Consider the following 26,253-nt stretch of genomic DNA (forward strand, 5'->3'; position numbering starts at 1 on the left):
CTTGAGTCTCATTTCATTTTCCCCCTTCTTCAGTTTTAGTAAAAGGAAAATTGACAGGCAACATCCTCCAAGCACGAAGAAGAGAGAGATATGAGCTGAAATACTATAAACAACCAGCTTCTTATGTCAGAACTGACCACTCATTTCCGTAGAAGGATCCAGACTTTTTACATTTCCAAGAAGCTTTACTAGTATTTTCCTGGTGTCATGGGTACATGGAGGGACTGAGTGAGACCACGTGGCTCCTTACCTCAGATTCCTCATTAATTACCCATCCTCCTCCCATTTAAGCCACTTCACCCTCTGAGCCTCAGTTTGCAGCCTATAAAATTAGAGGCTGGTGGAATGATCCCTAACTACCTTTCAGCGCTTTTCTTTTTTTTTTTTTTTTTTTGTATTGAGGGAACATTGGTTTACACTGCTGTATGTGATGCAGAGGTACAGGTTCACACTTCTTCAGATGGATATTACCACACCACACCCACCACGGAGGCACTGAATAGCCCCCACCAAAACATTAATTGAAAAATGGAATTAAAAGGGAGGAAATCTGGGCCTCTCCTGGTGGCGCAGGCGGTTGAGCGCAGAGCTGTGAAGCCATCCACAGCCTCTGCAGCATGAGTTTGAGCCAGGCCCGCCAGGGAGATACCCGCATGGCACGGCAGACCTCTCCTGTCTCACCCACTGCTCCCCTCAGCAGTGTATTTCAGTCAGTCTGCCTGTTCTGCTCCCCACTCTGTCTCTGGTGAATCCTCTCACCCTCCTGCACATCTGACCTGTACCCCAGTTCTTGCATGCGTGAATAAATAAATCTTTAAAAACAAAAAAGGGAGGAAATCTGGATAAGACAACATTTAAGCAGTCTACCGGATCTGCCTTTTTTTTTTTTTTTGATAGCTTTAATTTAATTCTCTGAGAGAAATTTGCATACCCCTGCTCTCCTTACGGTGTGACAGCTCCTAAAATGCATCTTTCATAAAAATGATTTGCGCCACCCATTTCGCAGCTGCTGAGCTGTTGATGATCCTGAGAGTCTGGTTTTCTTCATAGTGTGGGCTTGTGTTTGGGAGATTGTTCTCTCCGAGGTCGCCCTGTGACGTGGCCGTCTGGTGCTGTCTGGGCCGCCCCCACTGACCACCTGTCCCCTCGGGAGCTGCTTCCGCTGGTCTGACTCCCAAGTCGCCTTCTCACGATCGCCTTGGACACAGTCCCCACAAGAGTCTGAAGCACAGACGCCAACCACTTTAGTGCTGGGCCCAGACACCGGGTGGGCTTGTCTCTCGGCGCCTACGGGAAAAAAATACGTCCCTGCAGGGTGCTTAGGACAACCATCCTTTTTTTTCTTTTTTTTTTTGAGAAAAACACTTTTGTTTTTAAAGATTTATTTATTCATGCTTGCAAGAACTGGGGTACAGGTCAGATGTGCAGGGGGTGAGAGGATTCACCAGACACAGAGCAGGTAGCAGAACAGGCAGACTGACTGAAATACACTGCTGAGGGGAGCAGCAGGCGAGACAGGAGAGGTCTGCTTTGTCATGTGGGACCCCCTCAGCTGGCTGGGATTGAACCCACACTGAAGAGGCTGTGGACAGCTTCACAGTGCGGTGCTCAACCACCTGTACCACCAGGGGAGGCCCGATTGCTTTTTTAAAAAAAGATTTATTTATTTATGCATACAAGAAGTAGGGTACATGCCAGAGATAGGGGTGGGGTGAGAGGATTCACCAGAGACAGTGGGGAACAGAACAGGTAGACTGACTGAAATACACTGCTGAGGGGAGCAGCAGGCGAGACAGGAGAGGTCTGCTGCGCCATGTGGGTAGCTCCCTGGCCGGGGATCGAACTCATGCTGCAGTGGCTGTGGACAGCTTCATAGGTTACATCTCAACCCCTTGAGCCACCAGGGAGGTCCCACATTTATTTTATGGTGACTCTAAGGTGACTTTCATTTTTTTATTTTTAATATTTATCACATCATTCTTCATATCTGTACAATGTATGATTTCCCCGTGACATTCCCACCACCAAGTCACCCGTGCACCGTCACCATAATCCCAACCCGATCCCTCTCCCGCCTCCCCTACAGAACGTCTCTGATCAACAGATCTGCCTGTTGATTTTGATTTTTACTTTAATATAGTTACTCCCCACCCCCACCCCTTGATCTCTTATTTGGTTCCTCCATCCTTTTAAAACCAGCTTGGGCTCCAGCAGCCTCTCCCCTCTCTCAGCTCTGGAGAGGTGCGCAACTTGCCTCCCGGTCGTGACTTAGACGCCGCCGATCTTGCAGTTTCCAGCTCCAAAAGTCCCATCGCCTCCCAGGTGCCAGGTGCCAGGTGCAGGTGCAGGTGCCAGGTCCGCGTGATGCCGTTTATTGTGGCAACAGTTCCCGGCAACTGCCCAGGTGCGGGGCGCCTCCTGCCGAGCCTTTCAGTGCGGGAGGAGGGAGAAGAGAGAGGTGCCGAGCGCCGGGACCAGGGTGCACAGCCCGGGGCGCGGGGCCGCAGACCGGGGGCTCCCGGGCTCCGGGGCGCAGCAGGGCGCGCGGCCACGGCCCGCGGGAGGAGGCGCGCGCAGGGCGCAGCATGGGCTGCGGACCTTCCCAGCCTGCTGGAGAGCAGAGACGGGTCCCCGCGCCCAAGAAGGTCTGGGAAGAGGGCCTCAAGGTAAAACCAGCAACTCCAGCAGGCATAAAAGTTGGGCCTCTCCGCGCCAGGCTCGGGGGCAGCCGGGGCCCGCCCGCAGGGTCGGAGCGCGCGGCCAGCGGGGTGGGCGGGGTGGGCGGGGTGGGAATGACCCGATCCAGCCGGTGTCGGCGGGCTCAGTCCGCACCCGAGCTCAGCAGGACTAGCCTGGGGGCTGTTTGTGTTTTAAGAGCCTCAAGGGCTGGTAACTTCCCGGAGGGAGTAACTGGATAAGCGGCTTGTTGGGTGCGCGGGGCCCGGGGCTGGTGGTGATGCTCAGGGGTGTTCCTGGGAGTTAGCAGGTTTTGGTTTCCGCAAAGTAGGTCCTTGGGGAACGACTTCGATCTGGAAGAGACGGCAGAAACCATCTGCCTCGGTCCTCTTAACTCCCACAGGAGACTCTTGTAGGGCCAGAGGATGCACAGCTTGTCCGGGGACGGTGCTGGAGATACAGCATCTTATTTTCAAAATGTGCTTTTCACTGCTGTTTGCACGAACCCCTCAAGGCTGCATCCCCTGTAATTCCTCTGGGGTCCTGAAGGGAATTGAGGGGTAGGTTGCTCAAAGAAGAAGTGGGGGGGCATTGTTTCTTACACCATCACCACCAAAAAGATGCCATAAACAGGACCTGCAGGGGTCCCTTCACGAGGGGTCACCCACAGATAAAGTTACCCTACGATTTATCATCAAAAGAGGATACTTTAAAAAAATTATTTATGCAGACAGGAACCGGGGTACAGCCAGAGGTGCAGAGGCTGAGAGGATTCACCAGAGACAGAGTGGGGAGCAGAACAGGCAGACTGATAAAATACACTGCTGAGGGGAGCAGCGGGCGAGACAGGAGAGGTCTGCTGCACCATGTGGGTAGCTCCCTGGCCGGGGATTGAACTCGTGTTGCAGTGGATGTGAATAGCTTCCTAGGTTGCGACTTAACCCCTTGTGCCACCAGGGAGGCCCAAAAAAGAGGATACTTTTGAGAGTGAACGGGAACACTATTAATAATTTTGCCCAGTCTGATTTTAGTCCATACTGCTCATAGCAAAAGAGGATTACGGTCACCCTTCTTCAAGGGCATTTCTGGAACTATGGCTTAAAGAGCTCATACTTTTTCTCAGCAGCCCATGTGCAAGACACTATTCAGTGCAGTTACACAGCACCCACTGTGTGTGAGGTCCATCTGCTGGACTCTTGGAGTACATCAAAACACAAACACCAAGTTGGTCGAGGCCGAAACCTGGGATCAGTCCCCCGTGCCTTAGGGGAAGCCTGTGTCCAGATGTCCACGGTCTTAGTTGCTTTCTTCTTTCTATCCCAACTGCCGCTGCCTGCTCCCTGGGGCCTGTTACCTCTTCGTGGGTCTTTCTGCCTCTCTAATTGCCGTCCTAGCCAGTCTGCCTTCCACACTGCGATCTGTATTCCTAAGAAAAACAATTCTGGGAGTGAGCCCTTTACATGTGTCCTCGCTGATCCTCCAATGCCACCCTCTCTGCTGTTCCTCTCCCTCCTGGTACTCACTCTGCCAAACCAAGAACGTGCACTGCTCAGTTACTCCAGGCCGCCTCACGCCCCATGCCATTCCCCGTGCTGCTGGGTGCAATGAGCTCCCGCTCAGCCTGATGAGCTCCCTTGGTATTAAAGGGTTAGCCCAAACCCCACTGCTGTGGCTCTCCTTTGTCATCTTATCACATGACAAGTAAGAAATGCGCCTCTCTCTCCTAGGTATGTGGACTTCTTGCCAATACTTTAGTCATCTTTATTATTCATTATTACTTTGGACTAATATGTAGGAACACTTTTATTCACTTTTTCCAAAAATGCATTAATTTGGCCTCCCCTAGTGGCGCAGCGGGTTGAGCGCAGCGCTGTGAAGCTGTCCACAGCCTCTGCAGCGAGGGTTCGATTCCCGGCCCAGCCAGGGAGATTCCCACATGGCACAGCAGCCTCTGCAGTGCTGGTTCGATCCCCAGAAGCCGGCGAGGGTCCCACATGGCGAAGCAGACCTCTCCTGACTTGCCCACTGCTCCCCTCAGCAGTGCTTTTGGTCCTTCTGCCTGTTCTGTTCCCCACTCTGGCTCTGGTGGAGTCTCTCACCTTCCCGCGCTTCTGACTGTACCAAGTGCTTGTATAAATAAATAAATCTTTAAAAAAAATAGTTAATTCAATTATTATTATGGAAGTTATTTATAATATAAAATATTAAGTCCTTAGCATGTCTTATTAGCCATCTTTGAGTTGATTCCTGTCATATTCTCCAGTCTCATCTTTCTACACACTCACATATTTCAGTCAAAACTTGTAATTAGTTAACCAAACTCATTCTGTTTCTACTTACATGATTTTGCACCCACTTTCAGAGCTTCTCTTCTCTCTTTTTAAAATTTTTTTGCATAGAAGAATTGAGGTATAGGCCAGAAGTGTGGGGGTAGAGGGGTTGGTGAGAGGACTCACCAGAGACAGAGCGGGGAGCAGAACAGGAGGATCTACTGAAATACACTGCTGAGGGGAGCAGCGGGCGAGACAGGAGAGGTCTGCTGTGCCATATGTGGCTTAGCTCCCTGGCCAGGGATAGAATTGAGGTCTTAGGGATGATGATGCTGAGACTTAACCCCTAGGCCACCAGAGGGGCCCACTTGTCTCCCTCTTCTTGAGCCACATTATAAATATGTACCTAATTTCTTTGTTTCCATGGTTGCCTCTCCTCCTGAGCTGTTACTTTCTTGGGAACAGGAACTGTTTTTTTAATCTTTGTATCTCCGGTGCTTACTACAGTGCCCAGTGTCAACCAGACACTAATGAATATTTCTTGAGTGATTTCATGTCCCTCCCAGTTCCGCCAACTCCTTAGTGTCTTCTTGTCTCCAAGTCACATAACAAGACTAGTGACAGTCTTGTTATTCAATATTAAAATGTCCTGAAAATAGGCTCAAGAGTCTACTCACACATAGAGCTCTTTTCCGACACCAAGCACTTGACTTTGGAAATCTGATCTGGGAAAGGTTTGGTTATTAATTAAACACTCTATATAAGGATAGCAGTGTTTTTGCTATCTTCATAAATGCATAGCACTGAGAGTTCAGTAATTCAGCAGTGTCTTTAAAATGAGATGAACATGTTTGCTTGTGTGAAATATTGATGTTTCTTAGCTCACAACTTTAAAATATTCAGAATCAAACTTCTTGAAACCTACCCACAGGCTGTCTCTTTGCTTCTGTCTTAGTCTAAAGTGGTGGGAAGCTACTATAATAAAAATAATGCATTAAAAAATGTAGAACTTTTCTTAGCTGGGAAATATTATCCTTCTTTGTGATTGACTCAAAGTTTCCTACTTTTTTTAAAAGGGAAGAGACTAGATCGGAATAGATGATCCCTAAGGATCCTTCACAGCATTGCCCTAATCATTGACAGGAAAATTCTTGTTTATTGTTGTTAAATTACTTCTTAATTTAATTTTTTAAGAGATCATATTTCTCAGTGTTTTTTGATGGTTGATCGTTATTATTAGTCATTAAAAGTAAACTAGAAGAAATTAAATTTTGAAAAACAAATACTTCTTATATGTCAACAAATATATTTATAAAATGTACCTGCCAATAATTTGATTTAAAGAGGTCCCAGCCCTAGGGTACCTTGACAAATCACCTCCTTCAAGCTATTGGGCAAATTTGTTTCCCAAAAGCTTTAGGAAACAGCGTGATGATGCCTCCAGACCAAAAATACAAACAAACAAAAAAACTTGTTTAAGTTAAAAAGAATACCTTTTTTTGGGAATGCTGATTATTCCCATACATAGCTGTAAGCTTAAAATTCATAGTTTTTCAATTCTAAAATTGATTAAAATTTTTGTAACACTAAGACAATGAAATATAAAATAAAATTGATATGAAATGCAGAAACACTTTGAATCTGTTCTGCTACAACTTTATCTCAAGCATAGAACACCCTTCCAGCTACATCCTACCCTCCTCCAGTACCACCGAGCACAGACTTCCCAATCCTGTGAAATATTTACTCTGCATGCAAACTCGAGCAAGAAAGCTGTTTTGCCACAGCCCTGAGAGGCATAGATCTAATTAATTTGTAAATGTATTTGGTCTTTGAACTATGTTTATGCTCAAGTCTAGATTATGAAATTGGGTTAAAATTTCCAGAATGTGTTGCATGTAGATAACACATTTAAAAGACATTCTTTGTTTTCAAAATGAAAAAGCCTTAAATTTCTCCTCTGGAAAGTGAAGACCGGAATATGTTATTTTATGCTGAAAGGTTGTTTTCATCTGCTGCAATTTCAGTTTTGGACACTCAAGGACCTGAAGGCACACTGTATCTGAACAGGAATAAATGGATAAAGATCCTTGCTAAGGACTGGATTAGTAGCTTTGATGAAACCAAGGGGAAGTCATTCAGGGTTGTGCCATTGAAATCTAGTCTGAGTTGTAGTTGATAGAAAACCTTCGTGGAAAGGCATTTTTAGACTGAAAATATTCAAATCTTTCAGTTCAAATGTAGGCATTTTGTTTGTTGCAGTTGTTAAGTCAGTTAACTTCTTCCAGTTCTGGGAACTGTTAATGGCAAAATTAGCCTTTAGGCATAACTCAGTGCTTTGCTAGTTTCAAAAAATGAGAGCTCTGAAAAACAAAAGAAATATATGAAAATACCCATCAAACTATCACTGCAGATATTGGGTTTTAACAGTTAACTTGGAAAGACGAGAATATCCAACACAATCTTCCCCTTCAGAATCAACTGGGAGCCTCTGAAAGAACAGTGGAGAACTGAAAAAACTTAACTGACTTAACAATTGCAACAAACAAAATGCCTACGTTCGAACTGAGAGAAGATTTGAACATTTTCAGTCTAAGAACAGCCTCTAAACACCTTCATCATCAACTGGGAGCCTCTGAAAACAACATCACACAGCATCTCTTTTTTCCTTTGAACTCATAGTTACATATAGCCCAGCAAGAGGAGACCCTGTCTGACACAATGATTATTTTTACATAATAATATAAGAGCAGGACCTCCCTGGTGGCTCAAGGGGTTAAGTCTCAGCACTATGAAGCTAAGTGCAGCCACTGCAGCATGAGTTGGATCCCCTGCCAGGGAGCTGACCCACATGGTGCAGCAGAACTCTCCTGTCTCACCTGCTGCTCCCCTCAGCAGTGTATTTTGGTAGAGCCACCTGCTCTGCTCTCAACTCTGTCTCTGAATCCTCGTACCCTGCACCTCTGGCCTACACCCCAGCTCTTGTATGCATAAATAAATAAATCCTTAAAAATAGATATATAAGAACATTTGACATCATATGTAAAGAATCTTTTCCTGGCTTGGCTGGTTATTGGGAAGAATGTCATTCTGTGAAGAATGACAAATGGAGAAAGTAGGGAAAAGCACACAGTTGCTCTTGGGTTTTCTCCTCGTGCTGATTCACATTTCACATTCATTGAGGTTTTGTTGCTTACTTGTTTGCTTGTTCAGTTGGTTGATTTTCATAGTTTCCTGTGTCGTCCTGAGCCACAGAGTGAATTAATTGTCAGTGACACACAGAATGAATTAACTGTCGGCACAATGAACTGATGTAGCTTTAGCTGGAGTGATCTTGTTATATAAGCACAGTGATATGGAGCCAGGCGAGTCTCCCTAAGAAGATGCAAGAATTTCTAATCGAATTATGGGCAGCGATGGGGCCACGTAACCTAGCTGTTGTGATTTCTCCCTAGTCTCTGAGAGACTCCAAACTGGCGTGGTTCCAGAAAGTGGTCAAATGTGTTTAGGTTTTGAAAACCTGAATGATTTTTTTATTGTGCAAGTACCAAGACTTTCACATCAATGTCCTATTTTATATTATTTTGCTAAAGGAAAGTTTTCTGTTTAGTGCCTAGAGTCATAGTTTAGAGCTAGGAGAACTCTATTGAAGCTAGAAGGGCTCAAATTGAAGTTCTGACAGGTCTGTAATGTACCTGCCTGATATTTCTGGACCCACCTCTTTCATCCATGTTCCCTGCCAATGTACTGGTTCATGTTTAACCAGATTTCATCCGGACAATTCCAATAACCATCCACAGGTTGCCTTGTTCTGTGGTTCCTTCAGTACCTTCATTTGTACTAACCCCAGAGTGATCATCAAAACAAACCAAAACAAACAAACAAAGAAAAAGAACACATGGTCATTTTATTTTACTTTCATGCATACAAACCTTACAAAGGTTTTTATATTGCATTGTCACAAAAGACTTCCCTTCCCACCTCTCCAGCACTTACCACATTCTATCTCAATCCATTTTTACTACGCTAGAAAAAAGTCAAGTTCCTGGACATGTAACATTGCTTCATTTCCCTTACTTGCGTGTATCTGCTTGTGTTTATCTAGAATGAACTCATCCCCATGCCCTCTAGAAACTCCCTCCTGAAGACCCATTTTAAGCATCTTCTCCTCTTAAACTCCTCTCACTGCCCCCAACAAGATACAAACATGCCAATAAAACGGGTTGTGCTACAAATCAGGCTTGGAGAGTTGAGTTCTGAGGCCCTATGAAGACTCCGGGGAAAAGGACACCCTTTAGATAAAATCAATAGATGTAAAAAGAAAAGGCAGGAGATAATACGCTGTAATCGATGCTTATGTTCTTTTAGGTACACAGAGGCGGCTTCCTCTGGTAAGTGTGTCTTAGATGGAACTGTTGGTTGATAAATCTACTAGAAGTCTTGGCTTCCATTCAATAAGAAGGGGGAAAGTTGCAACCCAAGCAATGGAAGAAGGGCCAGGGGCCTCCCTGGTGGCGCAAGGGGTTAAGCACAGCACTATAAAGCTATCCACAGCCTCTGCAGCATGAATTTGATCCCCGGCCAGGGAGCTACCCACATGGCACAGCAGACCTCTCCTGTCTCGCCCACTACTCCCTCAGCAGTGTACTTCAGTGGATCCGCCTGTTCTGCTCCCTACTCTGTCTCTGGTGAATCCTCTCACTCCCTTCCCCCACCTCTGGCCTGTACCCTAGTTGCATAAATAAATAAATATGCATAAATAAATTAATCTTAAAAAGAAAGAAAGAAAGAAGAGCCAGTGCCAGAAGAAGGGTCAAGGAGGTTATAGTTTTTCTGAACATAGTCCTATTGAACACCCCCCAACATAAATGCCAGTTCTTGAAATTGAGCTTAGCTTTATGAAAAACTTGTTGCATTTTTCTCATGGACTTTGACAACTTTGACATGGACCAGCATTTGGAGCCAGTCGTCGTGAAATCACACATAGGCTCTGTTGAGTGTACTTTGAACTCCATGAGCAGTAGAGTCAGGTTGTATAAAAAAATATAACATCCTTAAAAGGAGAAAGTGGGATTTATGGATGACCCTTTAGAAACAGTTATGAATACAAAACAGGAAAGTCTTTCGACCCAGAGTGTCACATCCAGGAATTGTTTCTCGGAGTAATTGGGTGAATTTGTGGTATTATATATTCATGGTTATTATGCCTGCACTGTTTTTTATATTGAAAAGTTAAAAACAACCCAGATATATTCCAGTAGGAATTGGCTAAATAAATAGTGATATAATTACTTAATGGACTGTAATACAATAGTCAAATAAACAACTCCTCCTTACCATTAAATAGCATGATAGACCTCTGTGGACTGGTATAGGTAAATACTGTTAATGGAAAAAAACAGAACTAGATTATCATTTAATATATAATCTGATTTTATTTGTAAATGCCATTATTGACATATAACCCACTTATCATGACTCATCCATTTAAAATGTACACTTCACAGTCATCATCACTATCCAGTTTTAGAACACTTGTGTCTTCCCTAAAAGAACCACCTTCCATTAGCAGCAAACCCCTACTTTCTAAGCAAACACTAAATCTATGTTTTCTTCTATTAATTTGTTCATTTGGAATAGTTCATACAAATGGAGTGATCCTTGTGACTTTTCACGGTATAATGTTTGTAAGTGTCATCTATGTTGCAACATCTATTGGTACTTTATTCTTTTTTATTCCTGAATAATGTTCCTCTGTAGGGATATATCACATTTAGTTTATACATGTATCAGTTGATGGACATTTGGGTTGTTCCCACTCTTTAGATGCTATGAATAATAATGAACATTTATGGATGAGTTTTCGTGACTATATTTTTATCTTGCTGGGGTATATACATTGGAATAGAACTTTTGGTCATCTGGTAACTCTATGTTTAACTCTTTGATGAACTCTCAAACTATTTGCCAAGGTAACTGCATCAACTCTTCTCTCTGACAACATTATATGTGCGTCCTGATTTCTCTATGCCCTTGCGTATGTTCCTATGATGTGTCTATTCACTACAGTCCTTCTAGTAGGTGTGAAGTGGGAGCTTATTGTGGTTTTATTAGCATATCCAATGCCTAATGGTAGTGAACTTCTTTTCATGTAATTAGTGGTCAATTTTAATGTACTTTAAAATATTTATATGCACAAACACATCTGGAGTCAAACATGGAAGGTGTTAATAGTGTTGAGGCCTAAGGAATAGTATTTCTTTTTTCTACTGCATTTCTTTATTAATCAGTGTTCTACCAAAACATTATAAGCAATAAGGTGAATGAATAGAGAGCAGGGCAAGAGAACAAACAAGGCGAGAAAGGTGTTACAAGGAAATGGCTTATGCAGCTCTTGTGAGGACCCCTTGTGAGGACTTTGCACCCATCTGGATAATCGTGGACTATCTCCCTGCTTCACTGTCCTTAAATTAATCACATCTGCAAAGTCCCTTCTGCCATAGTACCCTTAGTGTCATAGTGCCACAGATGCTGCTTGGGCTACATACTCATAAAACAGATCTTACAGCATGGTTTTTGTTTTCCAGAAAGACATTTTCTAAGAAATCTTGATTCACAAGACTATTTTCCTTTCATAGGCTGATGCTGGCGTGACTCATTCCAGGGAGAATTGCAGACCCCAAACTGAAGCTGCCCTGAGCAGAGACATCGTGGGCAGCCCTGAAGGCCTGGGAAAACAGGACCAGTTAGGAAGCTTGCCTGGAACCATTCCAGAAAGTTCTCCATGTTCTAGTGAAAGAAATGGAAAAGTGAATTCAGGTAAAAATCCCTTCGTGCTGATCTCCACTAAGTACTGGTTCTCTAAATATATTTTATATTAAGTGTCTAGTGACCCATTTTTCACAGTTTTGTGAGCCAGATAGTACCCTAAAGAGCAAGGTCGCTAATCATTAGACTTTAGCCTTAGGGCTACATCATGTGAGTAAATAATTCTAACCATTTATCTTCTTATCCATGAAGTATTTAAAAAATTTTTTTTTTCCCCATAGAAACTAACCCCTCACTGGTGGTTGAGATCAGGCCTTGGGAATAGGAACTGAACAGACTTTGGTTTAATTCCTTTAAACTCCCATATGTTAACATTTTCCCCAGAGAAACAGCTTATGTTTATTTATTTGAGAAAATAAATAAAACCTACATCAGTCTGTGGCTCCTGTCTCCCTCCATCCAAAGCATCAGCAAATATACATTAAAAGAATCTTTCAAAAACATAAACAAAGCAATTATAACCTGGTGAGCTCTTCTGAAACGATTGGTGTTTTTTCCTATGGTTTGTTTATGCTTTGCTTGAGTTCCCAGGCATTGATTTAAGAGTTCTTGATATTTTACCAGCCTTTGAAACAAATTGAACTAAACAGCACTCAAGGAAAAGTACTCTTATTTGGGGAGAAAGCTTTCATTTCATTCCTCATCATTCTAGTCCTTTCCCTAAATACAAGTTAAAATTGAAAAATAGATAGTTTAATAAATGACATTCCTTTCCTTGGATTTCCATGGCACACTCGGGTTATCCCAAATTTCCTATTTGCCCATGATTTGAGATTCTGATTTAGTGAGGATGTTACATCTCGTGGAATAGCAGAAAGTAAGATGCCTTGCAGGGGCAAATCCTCCCTCTGTGTGTTCAATCAGTACATTAATTTATTCTCCCTGATATTTCTGTTGGGGATCCCTCCCAGACTGCAGCACCCATATATTGATAACACTTAGACTTGAACAATATCTTTGGTGTTAACACTATGGTTTTTTCCAAAGATTTATTTATTTATGCATACAAGAAATGGGGTACAAGCCAGAGATGGGGGAATAAGAGGATTCACCAGAGACAGAGCGGGGCACGGAACAGGCAGACTGACTGAAATATGCTGCTGAGGGGAGCAGCGGGCGAGACAGGAGAGGTCTGCTGCGCCATGTGTGTTGCTCCCTGGCTGGCCGGGGATTGAACTCGTGCTGCAGGGCTTGGCAGCATTGGCAGCAACTTTATAGTGCTGTCTTTAACCCCTGCACTACCAAGGAGGCCCTGGTGTTAATACTATGGACCTAGGTGTGTCCTTCCAGTTGAGAGCATTAAAGGTAGGCAAGAGAGTGCTAAGAAAGCCCAGCTGGGGAGGGAGTAAAGTGCCAGAGGCCATGTTTCCCAAATGTAGTGTGAATGCATTTTCAGGAACTGTCTTATCACAGAATGAATAACACAGAGTACCCTGAGCTCTGTTCTAGTCCCAGTTTTCCCCTCTGCCTCCTTTCTGCATCCCTGTTTTTACATCGGCAGCATATGTTTGTTAAAAATTTCAAATTTCCCAAGTATTTCCTTTTGAAAAGTTCTCATGGTGAAGATTTTCAGATTTAAGAAACGTTCCCCCACTCAAAGAATGCCTCTATTCTTTCACAAATGTTAACCTTAACACCCCATTTGCTTTAGCATATTGCCCCCCATATATAAGTATATTTTTTCAGAGAGTAAGTTTTAGACATAACCATACTTAATTCCTAACTATACCAGTATGTATTTCCTAAAAAGGACATTCTTTTTTTTTTTTTTTTTTTTTTTTTTTTATAAATTTTATTGTTATATTCCCCATACAATTGCCGCCCCCCATTCTGACCCCAATCCCTCCCCTCCCGCCCCAGCCCCCCTAAAAGTGTCTCTGGTTCATAGTTTTTTGTTGATTTTGATTTTCACTTTCTTATAGTTTTTCATTTTCCTGGTCCCTTATTTAAGTTTTCTAGATTCCTGCTATGAGTGAGACCATCCGGTATTTTTCTTTTTCTTTTTGGCTTATTTCGCTGAGCATGATCCCTTCCAGCGCCATCCATGTTGCACCAAATTGCATGTGTTTATCTTTTTTGAATGCTGAGCAATATTCCATGGTGTATATGTACCACAGCTCCTTGATCCAGTCATCTATTTTTGGGCATTTGGGTTGTTTCCAAAGCTTAGCTATTGTAAACAGTGCTGCTATAAACATAGGGGTGCAGGTGTTCTTTGGAATTGATGTTTCTGTGTCCTTTGGGTAAATACCTAGGAGTGGAATTGCTGGGTCATATGGAAGCTCTATGTTTAGTAGGTCCAGAAATCTCCACACAGCTTTCCACAGTGGTTGGACCAGTTTGCACTCCCACCAACAGTACAGAAGAGTTCCTTTTTCTCCACACCCTCGCCAACATTTGTTGTTGCTAGTTTTTTTAATATGTGCCATTCTCACTGGTGTAAGATGGTATCTCATGGTAGTTTTGATTTGCATTTCCCTGATGACAAGTGATGTTGAACATTTTTTCATATGCCTGTTGGCCATTTGCATTTCCTCTTCAGAGAAGTTTCTTTTAAGCTCTTCTGCCCATTTTTTGACTGGATTATTTTCTTTGTTGTTGTTGAGTCTCATCAGCTCTTTGCAGATTTTTGTGATCAGTCCTTTATCATTAGTGTTGGGTGCAAAAATGTTCTCCCAGTTGGTGGGGTTTCTCTTTGTTTTTGTTATTGTCTCTTTTGCTGTGCAAAAGCTCTTTAATTTGATATAGTCCCAGCTGTTTATCTTTGCCTTCACTATCACTGCTTTGGGTGATGTGTCTGTAAAGATGTCTTTGATGTGCAAATCACGTAGTGTTTCGCCTATATTTCCTTCTATATATTTTATGGTTTCAGGTCTTATGTCTAGTTCTTTAATCCATTTTGAGTTGATTTTTGTGTATGGTGTGAGGTGGTGGTCAAGCTTCATTCTTTTGCATGTAGCGACCCAGTTTTCCCAGCACCATTTATTGAACAAACTTTCTTTGCTCCAATGCATAGTCTTTGCTCCTTTGTCAAAGATTAGTTGACCATAAATCTGTGGGTTTATTTCTGGATTTTCTATTCGATTCCATTGGTCTGTATGTCTGTTCTTGTTCCAATACCATGCAGTTTTGATGATTATGGCTTTGTAGTATAGTTTGAAGTCTGGGAGTCTGATGCCTCCATTCCCTTCTTTTTTTTTCAGGAGAGCTTTGGCTATTCGGGGTTTTTTGTGATTCCATATGAATTTCATCAATAATTTTTCTATTTCTTTGAAGAATGACATTGAAATTTTGATTGGAATAGCATTGAATCTGTATATTGCTTTTGGAAGGATGGCCATTTTAATAATGTTTATTCTTCCAATCCATGAGCAGGGGATGTCTCTCCATTTCTTTGTGTCTTCTTCTATTTCTTTTAACAGTGTTTTATAGTTTTCTTTGTATAGGTCAAAAGGACATTCTTTTTTCTTTTTTTTTTTTCTTTAAAGATTTATTTATTTATTTTTGTATAAGCACTGGGTACAGTCAGAAGCATGGGAGGGTGAGAGAATTCACCAGAGCCAGAGCGGGGGAACAGAACAGGCAGAAGGACCGAAGTGCCCTGCTGAGGGGAGCAGCAGGCACGGCAGGAGAGGTCTGCACACCATGTGGGACCCTCACTGGTGGCCAGGGATTGAACCGGCGCTGCAGAGGCTGTGGGCAGCTTCGCAGCCCAGCGCTCAACTGCTGCGCCACCAGGGGAGGCCCTTCTTTTTTTTTTTTTTTTTGATTTGTTTTTATTTATTTATTTATGCATACAAGAGCTGAGGTATAGGCCAGAGGCCAGAGGTGGTGGAGGTGTGCGTGTGAGAGGATTCACCAGAGACAGAGTGGGGCACAGAACAGGCAGATTGACTGAAATACACTGCTGAGGGGAGCAGCAGGCGAGACAGGTGAGGTCTGCTGTGCCATGTGGGTAGCTCCATGGCCGGGGCTCGAACTCAGGCCACAGTGGCTGGAGATAGCTTGTTAACACTGAGACTTAAGCCCTTGTGCCATGAGGAAGGCCCCAAAAGAACGACATTCTTTCCAAATCCAGTATAAGAATAAAATCAGGAAGTTATTACTAATGCAGTACTATTATCTCATCTACAGACCACATTTAAGTTTCTGATTTTTTCATTTTATGTCCTTTATAGATTTCTGGTTGAAGATCTAACCCAAGATCACTTGTTCAATTTAGTTGTTATGGGGTTTTACTCTCCTTTAGTCTGGAGCAATCCTACAGATTGTCTTTGTCTTTTATAACCTTGGAGAGCTAAGTCATTTATTTTGTAGAATGTTCCTCAATATGGGGCTCCCTGATCTATCCTGAGGCTATATGTCTTTAGCAAGAATACCAAAAATAATATTGCATCTTGCTTTGTACATCAAATCTGGAAGAACGTAATATCTATATTTGACTTTTTTTTTTTTTTTTGCTTTGCCAAGTTTATCAAACTTTTTTGAATTTGGATGTTGAGTCACATCAAAAAGCCTTTGCCTACATGAAGGTTAAAGATGAATTCACCCACATTTCCTTCTAGATGTCATTCTTTACACATATGCTTCAAAGGGATTTCCAATAGCTCAAGCAAATGTTAATGTAAATGTTAAGTACATAGGAATCAAAACTGTATGCTCAGTATGATGTCAAATTTATGAAAATCAAATTTTATATACTAACAGTGGTAATCTCCAAATGATAAGAGTATGGGCATTTTTCTTTTCTTTTTTACTCTTTTCTGAAATTTCCAAGTTTACTGTAAAAACCATGTATTACTTTTTTTTAAAAAAAAGATTTGTTTATTTATTTATACAAGCACTGGGTAAAGTCAGAAGCGCAGGAGGGTGAGAGAATTCACCAGAGCCAGAGTGGGGAACAGAACAGGCAGACTGATGAAATACACTGCTGAGGGGAGCAGCGGGTGCAGCAAGAGAGCCTTGCCGAAGGCCGGGGGATCGAACCGGTGCTGCAGAGGCTGCTGGCAGCTTCGCAACCCAGCGCTCAACCGCTGCACCACCGGGGAGGCCCAAACCATGTATTACTTTTATAATCAGAAAGAAACTCGATGTTTTTTTTTAAACATTCCCTCAATGTTCTTCCATGTGCCAAAAAATCATGAATATTAGTTGAAATGACTGACATAATCTGGTCTTTCTGTGCAGTTAGCTAGTGGAAATGTCAAGCTAAATACTTTGGTGTTCTCAGAAAAGAATGGCTTGAACTAGTTAAAATAATTTTATGTTAGGGACAGATGTCAATGATGACTTTTAAAAAAAAACATCCAGAGGAAGCTGGTCATGTGACATATTTGAGAAGGAATGCAGTGAGGTGGTAGAGGGCAGGATGTTAAAATTAAATAGACTTGGGGCCTCCCTGGTAGCACAGGGGTTAAAGTCTCAGTGTTATCACGCTAATTCATGCCACTGAGGCCTGAGTTCAATCCCTGGCCAGGATGCTGACCCACATGCACAGCAGACCTCTCCTGCCTCACCCGCTGCTTCCCTCAGCAGCGCTTTCGGTCTGTCTGCCTATTTTGCTCCCTACTTTATGTCTGGTGAATCTTCTCACCCCCTGCACCTCTGTCCTACAGCCCAGTTCTTGTATGCATAAATAAATATAAATAAATCTTTAAAAAAAAACAACAAAGTCACATAGACTTGGCTTCCAACGTTATTACTTCATTTACTACCCATTTCAACTTAAGCAAATTAATCAGCCTCTTTCACATCAGTTTCTCTTTAAGGATAATAATACCTCTCAGAGAGTTTATGTTTTAGTTAAATGTTATGTTTGAATTAGATGTCACATATAATATATTTAGTATAGTGCCAGGCACAGCAGAGCTCAAGAAACAGTACTTATTATTATGTGACCCTGCAAACCCACCTTCGAACACAAATATCTTTCTAATTCCTTGAAGAGGAGTCACCTCTCCATTTTTTTGTTGAATTTCCCCCGTTGTTTCAAGTTTCTAGTTAATTTATCTGAAAGATATGTGTTACTACTCTGTACCAATATTGTATAGAGTAGTTCAAAATGAGCTTTAGCTCTATTTCGAACGCTTACATGGGCAGAAGACAGCACTGGCAAGGAAATGAAATAAAGGGAATTTGTTGAAGTTACTTGCAGGGTCAGTTAGAGGAATATCTTCAAACAGTAAGGCTCATATTCTAAAGTGAGAGACATCTGGTTAGAGTGTGTGTGTGTGTGTGTGTTTCTATCTTCCCACTACAAATTCATGAAAACTGCCCTGTTAAGCAACAAGGTTAGAAATTGTCATAAAAAGGCCCCATGCACTCTCTGGAATGCACTTCGATACTGTCAGGACTTTCTAGTGATTACAAAATAGAAAATAGCTCATTTCTGAAGACTGAATTGTACATTGCTGTGCTGAAACAGAAACAACTGCTTGTTTGTTTTTTTATATACCTGACTGCCAAGGCCCTGGGGGTGGGGGGTGGGGTCTCTCTCCTCAGTGCAGTTTATAATCCCCTATAAACTATTTCAGTGCTCATTTTAAAATCGCTAAAAAAAAATGTAGCCAATATCACCAGATTCCACTTTTGATTTGGTTCAGACTCTTCAATGAGACCTACTTTTATTTATGTCAATTTAGCAGATGGCGCAATTGTAAACTCAAGGTTGCAGAACTAGAAGTCTCTTGGCAACATCACGCTGTTTTTCCTTTGTATACAAAGCATAGAAACCAAACTGTTTGCAACTCATGAGAGTCACTGAAAGAATAGCTCATTCCAAGCTGGGGTTTAGCTTCATAATTAGTGCAGAGTCCATGCTGTTGTACCCAAGTGTATAAGTGTCCTTACAACAAGAAAGTTGTACATAGCAGCACATAAAAGACTTTTTGTTATGTTAACATGTAATCTGCTAAGTAAACAGGACATTATTTTGATGTGTAACCTCTGTAAGAACATTAAGAATTTGAACTTCAAAGGACTACAAAGATTTATAGTAGAAACAGATCTTTAGGTAAGAAGATTGAGACTAAGATTTAATTTGGTAGCATGATTTATAAGACATTCCTTTAGCATTTGATTGATAAAATCTTCATGCTTATATTTCCCTTTCTTTTTTCTTTTCCTTGGAAGACCTAGTGACCAATGGATTAATCCATAAATCCCAGCCCCTAGAGACACGAGAGCGACAAAAGTCATCAGACATTCTGGAGGAATTAATCATTCAAGGAATAATTCAAAGCCACAGCAAAGTATTTAGAAATGGAGAATCATATGATGTCATGGCAAGTAATTTTGTAATTAACATTAGTGTATAGTTAAAAACCAGAGAGTATGACTGATCCTAAGTTATTCTTTTCTAGGATATGTATCTTAAAGCCAAAGCACAGATGACGGCATTTATCTAAGCCAGTTTTTTCTTCTGTGATTTTTAATGACCCTCCACACAGCATTTTTCTCTATTGATTCAGGAATTGTCCTTATTATTAATGATTAATGATTCTAATAAAATATGCTTCTGTTTTCCTAAATTTGAGACACAAAAAGTCCCATTAAACACCATGCCTTCAGTCTTTCAGAAATTTTTATGAAGCATTGCCTATATACAAAGCATTGTAAATATAAAATGCATATAAACTGTGATTTATTCACTAAGAACATAAGACTAAATGCCAAAGTTAAAACATGTACTTACACATTTATATATACACGTTCAGGTCCAACATGAGGAAATAATGCAATTGTTGAAATTGTTGTTATTGTATTTGATGATTCATCATCAATTTTTAATTGTTAATGATAACTAATTTATCATTATTTTTGCATCGTATTAACAATTTTTTTAATTCTAATTTTACCTGGTTGTGGACAAAGTCTTGAGTTCTTAATTTTTTTAATAAGTTCCGGGGAAACTTGCAAAGAGGTTTTCTTGCTGTTATTTTGTTTGTTTTCTTGTTTGCTTGGGTTTTTATTTTTTAAGTCAACACTGAGCCTGCATAGACAGAAGAAAAGTGAGAAGAAGAAATAACACAAAAACAACACAGAAAAAGGAAAGTGAAATAAAGAAATATTGTAGAAATAGTGGAAATTTAGACCACAAATTATATCAAGGGCTCTTGAGTGGTTTTCAATCTCTGTTGTAGGGAAAGAGTCTATTAGGAATAAAAAAGACTATTTAAATCAAGTTTGCCATAAATGCCAAGTCACTTAGTGTTTAAATAAAGATGATTTCCTTCTCTGTGTGCAGAGAATGCTGAGAACTCATGAATACAAGCTGAAGTGGCATTTTCTTTTGAAGAAGGAAAATGTTTGGAGTATTTGGGGAAAAGACCTTGTCAATATATTGTCCAGTACCAATAATCGGAGTGGGTGGACAGGGGAAGATGAAGTCGATACCAGGACAATTTATATTTATGCAATGCTATTATGATCCAAGGCATTTGAAGTATCTTATCTTTGTTTTAAAGTACTAAGAGCAATATGGGTCTTTAATATGCAGGAGAGGATTTTTTTCCTAGTTGTTAGTCTCTGAGGGTCAAAAAAATAAATAAATAAACTGGGGCTAAAGAAAAAGAAGAAGAGAGGGGGCGGAGCAACATGGCGGCGAGGAGACGCTGCGAGTAAGATCTCCCATTAAAAAAAGTTAATAGGGAGGAAAAGCGGCAGGTCCCAGTGAGAAGTGGGACACGGAAGATAAACGGGTGACGCCAGCGAACTGCCCGAAGAAGAAAGTTGCCATAAAAGAGGACCAGAAGGGAGGGAAGCGCAGAACCCTGCTCCCCTCCCCCGCCCACAGAGGCGGCACTCTCCGACCGGCAGAGAGGAGGAAACAACAAACCAAAACGGCCCACAAGAACAAACGACGCAGCAAGCGGGACTGGGAGTGGAAAGGAACTATTGCAGCCACCACACCCCGTGAACGGGAGCTGAGGCGAACCCTGCAGGATCCGCCGCGGCGGTGAGCGAACGGCTCCGGGCGCCATTAGAGAAGAACAAAGACCCCGGGAGACGCGCACACAGCCCGGGCTGCCGGTAAGCTGGCGCGGAAACGCGGCGCGCTCGGGGAGCTTGAAAAGCAAGTGCAGACCTGGATCGCGGCTGCCCAGGTCCCCGCGCCTGCGACCTAGGCTTGCAGGGAGACGACCTAGGCTTGCGGGGAGACGCGGAGGTCCTCACTGAGGTGAAGGTCCCTCCCTGAGTGAGCAGGAACCAGGCGCCCAGGCACGGGAGCTGTGCAAAAGGCGCCATTCCCGTGCCACTGAACTGGGCTACAGCCCGCGTCCTGGAACTGAGGGCTTTGAACTGAGACCCGGGGCACGAAAATTCGGGGCGTGGTTTCTCCACGACGGTGGGGCACAAGGCAGACACAGCACCCCAAAGCTGTTGAGGTGTACCCTACCATTCCCGCTCTGTTCTCTGTCCCACGGGGTGGGGGGAGGCGAAAAACAGCCCCCCAAGGACAATAGGAGAGATCTCTGGCGCCACCTAGCGACCAGGAAAAAAAAAGTCACTAACACCCTATAAAACAGGACATTTCTTAAGACTGCTTGAAAAGGGCAGAAGGTTTCTGGAGGACCCAGTGGCCAGCCGGGAAGTTATTCCATGCCAGGCCCCTTCCGACCAGCAGTCTGAGCCCACAGAGGGAGCAGGCACCCACGTCCGGGGCAGACCGGGTGCGCAGAAGAGTGTGCCTGAAACCGGAGGCGCAGGGACTGCATCCCGCTTCGCCATTTGAGAACAGGGACATTTCTTCAGTAAAAACTGCCTAAAACCAGCAGAAAGCTCCCCCAGAAGACAGAGATGGCTCCTGGAAGAGCCAGAGGGGAGCGGAGAAGTTCACCCAAGATGTCAGTCAGTCCGAGCAACACAGTGTCCCAACGCATACGACAAATTAGAAAACAGACAGTAGGGAGTAGAAGAACCACACGCAACCTAAAAACTCCTCAGGAAAGAAGCACACCACAAAAAGAAAACCACTCCCCAGATTGCAACGACAGCAACTTGGAAGAACTTCTGAGCCTTCCAGAAAGAGAATTTAAAATTGCCATGATTAAAAAAGTAATAGATCAGAAGAAGGAAATTGAGTCCCTAAAGAGGGAAGTAAGAGAAATGCAGGAGATCAAAGAATTAATGGAGGAACTAAAGAACTCTGGGAAAAGCAATGAAAGCAGAATAGATGAAATGGAAGAACGAATAAGTAATCTTGAAGACACAGAAATAAAAAGAACCAAAACAGAAAAGGAAAGAGAAGTACGAAGGAAAAAGAATGAAGAAAGACTTCGGGAACTATCTGACTCCATGAGGAAAGGAAATATAAGAGTTATAGGAATTCCAGAAGGAGAGGAGAGAGATGTAGGAACAGAGAAAATATTCATGGATATAATTGAAGAGAACTTCCCAAATGAGAAGAAGGAGCTGAAAATTGATATACAAGAAGCAAGAAGAACACCAAACTTCCACGACGAAAGGAAAAACACAGCAAGACACATAATAGTAAAGCTCCCAAGAATCCAGGACAAGGAAAAAATAATGAAGCTGACAAGAGGGAAGAAACAGATAACATTCAAAGGAAAACCAATCAGGCTGACATCAGACTTCTCTGAAGAAACACTACGGGCAAGGAGAGAGTGGAGGGACATAGTCAACAGACTCCAAGAAAACAGATGCCAACCAAGAATACTCTATCCCGCAAAGCTCTCTTTCCTCCATGAAGAAAGAATATGGACCTTCCCAGACAAAGAGAAACTCCGGAATTTCATTGCGACTAAACCCCCACTCCAAAAAATACTACAAGGAATCCTAAAGCCAGAACCTCAGAGGGACGAATAACAACGAAAGAAGACCAAAAAAAAAAAAAAAAGTTATTAAAAGAATAAATAAATAAAATCAAAGGAAAGACAAACATAATGGCAAATACAGATGCTAACATATCAATATTAACTCTAAATGTAAATGGACTAAACTCTTCAATAAAAAGACACAGAGTTGCAGCCTGGATTAAGAAACAAAACCCAACCTTTTGCTGTCTCCAGGAAACACATTTAGCTACAAAAGATAAAAATAGGCTCAAAGTCAAAGGATGGAAAACAATCCTACAAGCAAATGGGCCAAAAAAGAAAGCAGGAACAGCTATACTTATATCAGATAAAACAGACTTCAAACTCAAAAAAATAAAAAGAGACCCCAATGGTCACTACATTATGATTAAGGGGACAATACTTCAAGAAGAAATAACACTCATTAACATATACTCACCAAACGAAAGAGCACCAAAATATATCAGACAACTGTTGTCCTCTCTGAAAACAGACATCAGAGAAAACACATATGTAGTGGGAGACTTCAACACACCACTATCAACAATGGATAGATCAACAAGACAAAAAATAAGTAAAGAAACTAAAGCTCTAAATAAGGACCTAGAGCATTTGGGCTTAACAGACATCTATAGAACACTAAACCCAAAAAAAACGGAGTACACATTTTTCTCAAGCGCACACGGATCATTCTCCAGGATCGATCACATACTGGGGCACAAGACAAACATCAACAGATACACCAAGATTGAAATCATACCAACCATCTTTTCTGACCACGAAGGCATCAAACTAGAAATAAATCATAAAAAGAAGGCAAGGAACTATCCTACCTCATGGAGATTAAAAGCCACACTACTGGAAGACCACTGGACTAACGAGGAGATCAAAGAAGAAATTAAAAAATTCTTTGAATTGAATGACAAGGAGGACACCAATATCCTAAATGTATGGGATGCAGCAAAAGCAGTAATAAGAGGAAAATATATAGCAATAGAAGCTCACATCAAAAAACAAGAAAGAACTCAAAGAAACAACCTAATCTCGAAGCTCAAAGATCTAGAAAAAGAACAACAAAAAAACCCCAGAACCAGTAGAAGAAAAGAAATAATAAAAACCAAAGCAGAAATAAATGAAATTGAAACTAAAAAAACAATCCAAAAGATCAATGAAACCAAGAGCTGGTTCTTTGAAAAAATAAATAAAATAGACAAACCCCTAGCCAGGCTCACAAAGGAAAAAAGGGAGAAAGCACAAATATACAGAATCATAAATGAAAGAGGAGAAATCACAACGGACACAGCAGAAATCAAAAGAATAATCAGTAACTACTATGAACAGTTATATGGAAACAAGTTCAACAATCTAGAGGAGATGGACAAATTCCTACAACTCTACAATCACCCAAAGCTAGATAAAGAAGAAATAGAACACCTAAACAGACCAATTACAAGCAGCGAAATTGAAATGGTAATTAAAAACCTCCCCAAAAACAAAAGCCCAGGACCTGATGGATTTACAAATGAATTCTACCAAACATTCAGAGACGAATTAGTGCCTATCCTTCACAAACTCTTCCAAAAAATTGAGAAGGAAGGGACAATACCAAACACGTTCTATGAAGCCAATATTACACTAATACCAAAACCGAATAAGGACAACACAAAAAAGGAAAACTATAGGCCAATCTCCCTAATGAACACTGATGCAAAAATCCTCAATAAAATTTTAGCTATCAGAATCCAACAATGTATCCATAAGATAATTCACCACGACCAAGTTGGATTCATTCCAGGGGCACAAGGATGGTTTAACATCCGAAAATCAATCAACGTTATCCAACACATCAACAAAAAGAAATATAAAAACCATATGATAATATCAATAGATGCTGAGAAAGCTTTCGACAAAGTGCAACACCCATTCATGATAAAAGCCCTTGAAATTCTTGGGATACAAGGAACATACCTCAACATCATAAAGGCCATCTATGACAAGCCAACAGCCAGTATCATTCTCAATGGTGAAAAGCTGAAAGCAATTCCATTAAGATCTGGAACAAGACAAGGATGTCCACTCTCACCACTGCTTTTCAATATAATACTGGAAGTCCTAGCCAGAGCAATAAGACAAGAGAAAGACATCCAAGGAATCCAAATAGGAAAAGAAGAAGTCAAACTATCACTATTTGCAGATGATATGATAATATACATAGAGAACCCCAAAATCTCCACAGAAAAACTAATTCAACTCATCAATCAATTCAGTAAAGTGGCAGGATACAAAATCAACACGCAAAAGTCAGTAGCCTTCCTATACACAAACAATAAATCTGAAGAAGAAGAAATCAAAAAAACCACCCCTTTTATTATCGAAACAAAAAAAATCAAATATTTGGGAATAAATCTAACAAAAGAGGTAAAGGACCTATACAAAGAAAACTATAAAACACTGTTAAAAGAAATAGAAGAAGACACAAAGAAATGGAAAGACATGCCCTGCTCATGGATTGGAAGAATAAACATTATTAAAATGGCCATCCTACCAAAAGCAATATACAGATTCAATGCTATTCCAATCAAAATCTCAATGGCATTCTTCAAAGAAATAGAACAATTATTGATGAAATTCATATGGAATCACCAAAAACCCCGAATAGCCAAAGCTCTACTGAAAAAAAAAGAAGGAAATGGAGGCATCACACTCCCAGACTTCAAACTATACTACAAAGCCATAATCATCAAAACTGCATGGTATTGGAACAAGAACAGACATACAGACCAATGGAATCGAATAGAAAATCCAGAAATAAACCCACAGATTTATGGTCAACTAATCTTTGACAAAGGAGCAAAGACTATGCATTGGAGCAAAGAAAGTTTGTTCAATAAATGGTGCTGGGAAAACTGGGTCGCTACATGCAAAAGAATGAAGCTTGACCACTACCTCACACCATACACAAAAATCAACTCAAAATGGATTAAAGAACTAGACATAAGACCTGAAACCATAAAATACATAGAAGGAAATATAGGCGAAACACTACGGGATTTGCACATCAAAGACATCTTTACAGACACATCACCCAAAGCAGTGATAGTGAAGAGAAAGATAAACAGCTGGGACTACATCAAATTAAAGAGCTTCTGCACAGCAAAAGAGACAATAACAAAAACAAAGAGAAACCCCACCAACTGGGAGAACATTTTTGCACCCAACACTAATGATAAAGGACTGATCACAAAAATCTGCAAAGAGCTGATGAGACTCAGCAACAACAAAGAAAATAATCCAGTCAAAAAATGGGCAGAAGAGCTAAAAAGAAACTTCTCTGAAGAGGAAATGCAAATGGCCAACAGACATATGAAAAAATGTTCAACATCACTTGTAATCAGGGAAATGCAAATCAAAACTACCATGAGATACCATCTCACACCAGTGAGAATGGCACATATTAAAAAAACTAGCAACAACAAATGTTGGCGAGGATGTGGAGAAAAAGGAACTCTTGTGCACTGTTGGTGGGAGTGCAAACTGGTCCAACCACTATGGAGAGCTGTGTGGAGATTTCTGGACCTACTAAACATAGAGCTTCCATATGATCCAGCAATTCCACTCCTAGGTATTTACCCAAAGGACACAGAAACATCAATTCCAAAGAGCAC

The 26,253-nt window shown here is 41.5% G+C and overlaps 1 protein-coding gene across 1 annotated transcript in view; it reads left to right on the plus strand.

Annotated features, from left to right (window-relative positions):
• The first annotated feature begins 2,585 nt into the window (after positions 1-2,585).
• STMND1 (stathmin domain containing 1) overlaps positions 2,586-26,253 on the plus strand; it is a 32,962-nt gene continuing 9,294 nt past the window's right edge. The window contains exons 1-3 of the mRNA XM_037520739.2: positions 2,586-2,666; positions 11,585-11,765; positions 18,906-19,057. Of these exons, the coding sequence (XP_037376636.1) occupies positions 2,586-2,666; positions 11,585-11,765; positions 18,906-19,057 (414 nt within the window). The remainder of the gene's footprint in view (positions 2,667-11,584; positions 11,766-18,905; positions 19,058-26,253) is intronic.

The sequence above is a fragment of the Talpa occidentalis genome, unplaced genomic scaffold (genome assembly GCF_014898055.3).
Source record: "Talpa occidentalis isolate TD23 unplaced genomic scaffold, MPIMG_talOcc4v2.1 talOcc4.2, whole genome shotgun sequence".
Lineage (NCBI taxonomy): Eukaryota > Metazoa > Chordata > Mammalia > Eulipotyphla > Talpidae > Talpa > Talpa occidentalis.